We start from the raw sequence: 6,623 nt of genomic DNA, 5'->3' as shown, positions 1-6,623 counted from the left end.
GCATCTGGGGCAATGCCACAGCTGCAGGCCACCAACTCTTGGAGGGGGGTGCCCACGGCTAGGGTGGTCCCTGCCCAGGGCAGTGCCCAGCCGGCACAGCCCCCAGCAGCACCACGGGACACAGCATGGATGGTTCAGTGCTCTTTGCCAAAGGCATAGCTTTGCTGCTCCGGCCCTGCGAGCACCAGGGAGCCGGGGGTGCTCAGTCTGGGGGGCATTGGGCTAGGAGTGCCACCCTCCCAAGGCCCCTTTCCTGTGTCTATGGGTAGAGGGAGAGGTTTGTCCAGCTGCCCAGGGCATGACATGGGCTGCCTGGTATCGTGCCAAGAGGCTATGGGACGACCCCCCCCCCCCCCACCAGCATCACTGTTGCCTTCCCAGGGCCTACTGCACACTCAGTCCCCTGGTCTGTGCCCTGCCACAGCCACCCCCCAGTGCCCCTGCAGCTGCTGTGCCCGAGTCCCAGCCTCTGGGCACTGCTGGGCTGGGGAAGGGGGGAGGGCGCAGAAGGAGCTCGCGGGTCTCCCACCACCGCTCTGCTGTGCCGGGCCAGCACCCACCATGCCACGCGGCCACTCCAGGGTGGAGTGTGGCAGCCCCACGAGCAGGCTGGGGCCAGCGCTGCACGCTGCGCAGCGGGTGCCTGCCTGCGCTGGAGCTCGTGCTCTGGCTGGAGGCCAGCCCCGGGCTTTGCCAGCAGGGTTGGCACAGGCCTTGCCCGCAGCACCCTGACTCAGCCGCTGTGCCCGCCTGCCTGGGTGGGGGCTGCCCCCCAGGACTCAGCCCTGGCTGGGTGCTCAAGGAGGGGCTGAGCTCCACATGTCCCCTGCAGGCAAGCGAGGATGGGGAGAGCATGGGCCACTGCCCCTTCTGCCAGCGGCTCTTCATGGTGCTGCTGCTCAAAGGGGTGCCCTTCACCCTCACCACCGTGGATGTGAAGAGGTGAGTGGTACCTCCTCCCTGCTGCTGTGCACCTGCTGCCGTGCCCCAAAAGGCTGCCAGCCCTGGGCAGCAGCACTGTGGGCATGGCCCAGGGGTGGGACATGCCTGCCCTGGCACACAGACACCTGGTGGGGTGTGTGTGTGTTGGGGGGGCAGATAGGTCCCCAACACCTTGGGGCATGAAGAGTGGGCACTGTGGGATGACTAGAGGCCATTATACCCCCTCGTTGCTCACCACTGCCCTGAGGGAGGTTGGTGGGCATTTCCCAAGGCAGAGTCCTGTCCTGTCCTGTCCTGTTCCCCCCCCCCCCACCATGGGCATGCACTGGGGCAGGGGCAGCTCCAGGGGTTCACCTCGTCCCTTTGCCCAGGACATGGGCTCACAGGGGGCAACTCAGGTCATGTCCTAGCTCCACGGGCTAGGCAGAGCCCTAGTCTCCCCCTGACACCCCCACCAAGCACACACATGGTGCCCCACACAGCCCTGGTCAATGCCAGGAGTCAGGGAGTGCCCTCGTCTCCCACAGGGCACTGGACGTGCTGAAGGACTTTGCCCCAGGGGCCCAGCTGCCTGTGCTGCTCTACAATGGTGAGCCCAAGACCGACACCAGCATCATCGAGGACTTCCTGGAGGAACAGCTGAGGCCTCCCATGTCAGTGGCTGGCACTGTCCTGAGAGGGGCAAAGGGATTGCTGAGAAACTGGGGGTGGGAGGGAGGGACTGCAGCATCTGGGTCTGGCACCAGCTGTGCCCATGTCCCCGCAGGTTCCCCAGCCTCAACCCACGGTACAAGGAGTCAAGGTTGGCCGGGAACGATGTCTTCCACAAGTTCTCCACCTTCATCAAGAACCCGGTGCCTGCCCAGGATGAGGGTGAGGAGCTGGGGGATACTCTCTGCCATGCCATGCTGGCTCACCCCACGCAGCCTTTCAGGTGCCATTATCCCAGAGCCTGGCCAAGGAACCCTAGGTCTTTTCAGTCCTCCACTGCCCATGGTCACCGCTGTCTCTCCAAGACCAGCAAACATTCTCCCCACACTGCCTGTTGCCCACATGGCCCAGCATGGCTGTGCCAGGGCTCCCTAGGGTGGGCAGGGGAAGGTGCTCACAGCTTTTGCCTGGTCCAAGCAAGGCAAGAACAATGCAGGCAAGGGCCACCTGGGCACAAGGACAGGGTGGCAGAGCAGGCAGGCTTTGGCCAGCAGCATGCCACACCAAAGGCATGGCAAAGCTGCTGGGCACGGTGGCAGCAGCAGGGCAGTGCCATGGCATAGCTGGCTTTGCCCATCCTCCCCACAGCACTGCAGCGGAGCCTGCTGAAGGCCCTCCTGAAGCTGGATGAGTACCTGAAAGCCCCCTTGGAGCACGAGTTGGCCCGTGACCCGCGCCTCCCAGTCTCCCAGCGCCGCTTCCTGGATGGCGACCAGCTCACATTAGCTGACTGCAACCTACTGCCCAAGCTCAACATCGTTCAGGTAAGCATGGGCATCCTGGCGCTGTGCCCTTTCCCTTGCCCCTGCTTCCCAGCACTGTCTCCCCCATGCCCTCCTCCTGGGTGCCAGCCCATCACTCCTCTACAGCCATTCCCTACTCCTTCACCCCCATCACGTGCCAAACCCTGTATCACCTCCTGTTCACCACATCTGCCTGGTGCCTCCCTGCCAGTGACTCCTGTCCATCATCCAGCATGGGTCCTTCTGTAGTCCTCTTTCTTCCTTGCATCCCCCATGCAGCATCCAGGATGTCCCCTCACCCCATGCCACCCCTCCTGGCTTGCTCCTGCCCATGAAAACTGTCACCCTGGCCCCTCCTTGGCACATTACAAGCATGCAGAGCCAGGCCAGGGCTCACCCTGTTTCTGCCCACAGGTTGTGTGTCAGCATTACCGCCGCTTTGGGATCCCCAAGGATCTGCAGGGCGTGTGGCGCTACCTCAACAATGCCAAGGAAACCAAGGAGTTCAAATACACCTGCCCCAACGAGGAGGAGATAGTGCAGGCCTATCACTCCGTGGTTCGGCCTCCACAGTGAGCCGGGCATGTGCCCAGGTGGGCACAGGGCCAGGGTCAGGCAGCAGGCAAGCGCTAGCCCTGATCCTGCCATGACCACTGCAGTCCTTCCTGCAAACACTCAGGAGGGCAGAGGGCATGAGCTATGCCATGAGCACTCAAATTCCCCCAGCTGGCACCCCTGCCCAAGATGCCAGCAGCACGCTGCATTGTACGGAACCCACCAGCAGGTTCTCACTTCTTGTCACACTCCCCTCCTGGCCAGGACCCCCTCAACCTGCCCTGCAGCCCGCCAAGCATCAGGATTGGTGTCAGGCAGCCTCAGCTGTGGACACCGTCTATAACAAAGCTGGGTAGTGCCCAGGGTAACAGCAGGAGCAGATCCTCATGCTGTGAAGGAAAAGCTCCCCAGAGCAGAGTGCTACGGGGCCCAAGCACAGCTCTGACAGCAGCCATCCCTGCAGCCTCCCTTGGAGACACACCATGCCACCCTCAGCATGTGCGACTCAGTAACAGGAGTCAGCAGCTATCGCAGGATGCCAATGAGGAGCAGCACAGGGTCAGGGGAACTGGCACAGCCATGCAGAGCTCCAGGGACACAGTTGGGATGCAGAGAGCAGTGGGCATGGCACTGTCCCAGGTCCCCATGTGCACCATCCCCCTAGAACCTGCTGTTAGGAAGCTCTTGGGAGCAGATTTGGGACAGGAATGGGGGCAAAGTGGGGAAAGTCAAAGCCATGTATCACAGCACCTGGAAATCAATAAAAGCTTGGCAAGTGAGACATGAGTGCATCCCGGCGTGACCAGCCCCACACCGCAGTAGCTCTCCTCCCACAAAGGACTTTGCATGGGCCTCCCAGTCCTCCCACAAGGAGGGAGGCACCAGCATCTAGCAGGGGCTGGGCCCACACTCCCAACTTTCCATGGGGTTGGAAGATCTAAACACTCACTCACCTGCCCACTGGCACAAAACTGGCAGGGAGGTGACTTCTCTGAGCTTTTGATCCTTCAGATTCAGTCAAAATTGTCCACAGGGTTGCAAAGCAATAAAAGGGAAGGCTTGGACTGACACACAGATGCACTGTCACGCTGATCTGGTCTCCACAGACCACTTGGCTAAAAGCAGCTTTATTGGCAATAAGTTAAGCACAGCCAGTCTTTTAATTACATCATGACATAAAAGTTCTTTAAAAACCCCACCAATTCATGCCAAGTGAGGTACATGGGTGGCCCTGCCAGCAGGGAAAGCAGTAGGGGAAAACATCCACCCCTACTGTCACCTCCCAGACTCCATCCCCCCAAAAAGGTCCTCCCAAAGCACCAACCATGGATCTGCTCCCCCGAGACCTGCCAGGAGCCGGTTCCAGTCCCTGGGTCCTGGCTGCCCTGTTCATCTCTTTGGCTGATCATGAGGGAAGACAATCGCTCACACCCTGTAGCAAGAGGCTCAGGAGGTCCAGGGTGCAGTAAAACCATTACCAGCCTCAGATGTGGTTGAAAACCCTCCCTGTAGGACAGTTGTCGGGGGATGGGACAGCACAGGTCAGGAGTCTTCGAAGTCCACTCCACATGGTGCCTTCTTGCTAGAAGAGGGTGGAGAGACAGTCACAGGCTGCAGTGCACAAAAGTCAACCTGAAGCCACGTATCCTGCTCCCATACAGCCATAGAGCAGGAAATCCATGCAGCCCAGCCCCTGCGCCAGGCCTTGGACCAGCACTTACTTTTTGAAACCAGGATTAATGAGAGACTCTCCCGGGACCCTCCTCTTGGCTGGCAAAGTTGAGCCAGCACCTCTGTTCTTCCTGGAGTTTGGATCTGCTTCAGTCAGGGAAAGAGAGAATGAGGAAGGCAAGAGGTGCTGGTCAACTGGTTGCTTTAATAGCCCCCCAAGCCCAGGGTGTGCCTCCAGATGCCCAGTCTGGCTAGTCCCAGCCCCGTGGTGGACAAGGAAGGGTCAGGCCTTGTCTCCTCTCGCAAAGGGCCAGGATCTGGCACAGCCTCCAATTTGGAACAGCAGTGAGGTCTGAACTCTTGGAGGCTAGTGAGGAATTCTGCCTGGTGATGCCAGGTATCTGAACTGAGCACAGCATACCCAAGGCACCCCAAGAGCCACTGTGCTGAGCCCTAGCCCCTTCTGTGCCAGGAGGAACACCAGAAAAGCAGAGGGTCAACAGCAGCCACAACAAAAGGGACTCAGAGTGCCCTGGAGACCACACGGACAGGGTAGCCAGCAGCCTCCTAGGGAACAGAGGGCAAACAAGCAGTGGGACCATGTTCTGGGGGTACACGCTGGCAGTTGCCTACCTGGCATGAAGAGCTGCTGGCTCTGGGCAGCGTTCTTCTCAGGACTGCACGAAGACCCCAGAGTGCCCACCACTGCTGAGAGGGGAACCAGAGTCAGAGCTTGTGTCAACACACACCCAACATAGCATGCAGCATCCTGGGCCTCCCCAGCAAGCTCCCTCCCCTACATGAGTCCTTAGCCAAAACAAGCTGCATTCTCCTCCCAGCACTTCCACCCAGGCCACCACTGCCAGGGGTCTTCCTAGAGCTCTAAGATAAAAGACTTCTGTAAGGCAACTTCCAGGCACAAAGAGATCATGGTGTCGTGCCAGCCATGGGGACAAGGTTGTGTTTCTGCACATAGGTGCAACGCTTTCCTCTGGTTCCACACAGACCTCTGCTGCCCAAGACGGTCAGGAGACTCTGGCCAGCTTTGGGAACAGGCCAGTCCAAATGGGACAAAGGTAACACCTCTGTTGCCCAGCCCATACCACCTGCATCCTGCCTTGCCAGTCCACCCAGAACTGTGAGCAGAAACCACATGGGATGATGCAAGGAGAACACCAGCCTCCTAACTGCTACCTCACGTGGTTCTCAGAGCTGGTTCACTTGGCGCAGCTTTGGTGGCAGGGAGATGATACCATAAAGGTGGCTGGGAGCTTCCCACCCTTCTGCCCTAATCATGCTCCAAAACCACACACAGACCTTCAAGACGTTTCTCCAGGTTCTTGACACAACCCACCAAGCCGAACATCAGTGCCTGGAGCTGGGTCCTTGCCTCAGTGAAGGGCAACTTGAAGAGATCAAAAGTCGAGCACCAGGCCTCCTCCTGGAGCTGCAGCGTAACCCTGCCATCATCGTGCAGACTCAAGGAGGCCACCCCATGCTCCAAGGCCTTGCTGTGTGGACAGGAGAGCAGGGTGAGGCAAGGGCCTCCAAGTGCCTCCACAGAGAAGCCCAGGTTCCCACAACAGATGGTCAGGCCTGAGCACCCACCTGATCTTCGTGCTGTGGTCCTCTGACAGGCACAGCGTACTCTGAGATGTCTGAAAAGAGAGGGCACTGCCTGAAAGGAAGGGGGATTCCCCATCTCCCTTCCCTGGGGCACGGGCCCAGGTCCCCACCGCCTTCCCAGCCCCCACCTAGTGCCTTCCCTACCTCCTCAGCCCCAGCCTGCTTCCCTGGCCCCCAACCCACCTCCTGGCCCCCACCCAGGACCTTCCTCACCTCTCCAGCCCCCAACCTGCCTTTTCCAGCCTCCACCCAGGGCCTTTCCCACCTCCCCAGCCCCCAAATCACCTCCTGGCCCCCATGAAGGGCCTTCCCCACCTTCCTGGCCCCCAACCTGCTTCCCTGGCCCCCATGCAGGGCCTTCCCCACCACCTCCCC

At 60.1% G+C, this 6,623-nt stretch overlaps 2 protein-coding genes across 2 annotated transcripts in view; one reads left to right on the top strand and one right to left on the bottom strand.

Moving 5' to 3' along the window:
* Positions 1-2,972, top strand: part of CLIC3 (chloride intracellular channel 3) — a 6,742-nt gene extending 3,770 nt beyond the window's left edge. Inside the window, exons 2-6 of the mRNA XM_026073381.1 lie at positions 777-942; positions 1,470-1,595; positions 1,709-1,815; positions 2,242-2,417; positions 2,811-2,972. Coding sequence (XP_025929166.1) covers positions 777-942; positions 1,470-1,595; positions 1,709-1,815; positions 2,242-2,417; positions 2,811-2,972 — 737 coding nt within the window. The remainder of the gene's footprint in view (positions 1-776; positions 943-1,469; positions 1,596-1,708; positions 1,816-2,241; positions 2,418-2,810) is intronic.
* A 1,071-nt stretch (positions 2,973-4,043) lies between these two features.
* PAXX (PAXX, non-homologous end joining factor) overlaps positions 4,044-6,623 on the bottom strand; it is a 3,221-nt gene continuing 641 nt past the window's right edge. The window contains exons 2-6 of the mRNA XM_026073380.1: positions 6,231-6,376; positions 5,940-6,133; positions 5,256-5,330; positions 4,673-4,769; positions 4,044-4,533 (exon numbers count right to left, since the gene is read on the bottom strand). Coding sequence (XP_025929165.1) covers positions 4,494-4,533; positions 4,673-4,769; positions 5,256-5,330; positions 5,940-6,133; positions 6,231-6,376 — 552 coding nt within the window. The 3' untranslated portion in view covers positions 4,044-4,493. The remainder of the gene's footprint in view (positions 4,534-4,672; positions 4,770-5,255; positions 5,331-5,939; positions 6,134-6,230; positions 6,377-6,623) is intronic.

The sequence above is a fragment of the Apteryx rowi genome, unplaced genomic scaffold (assembly GCF_003343035.1).
Source record: "Apteryx rowi isolate R43461 unplaced genomic scaffold, aptRow1 scaffold_367, whole genome shotgun sequence".
In the NCBI taxonomy this organism is placed as follows: Eukaryota; Metazoa; Chordata; class Aves; order Apterygiformes; family Apterygidae; genus Apteryx; species Apteryx rowi.
This window is presented reverse-complemented; position numbering and strand designations above follow the sequence as displayed.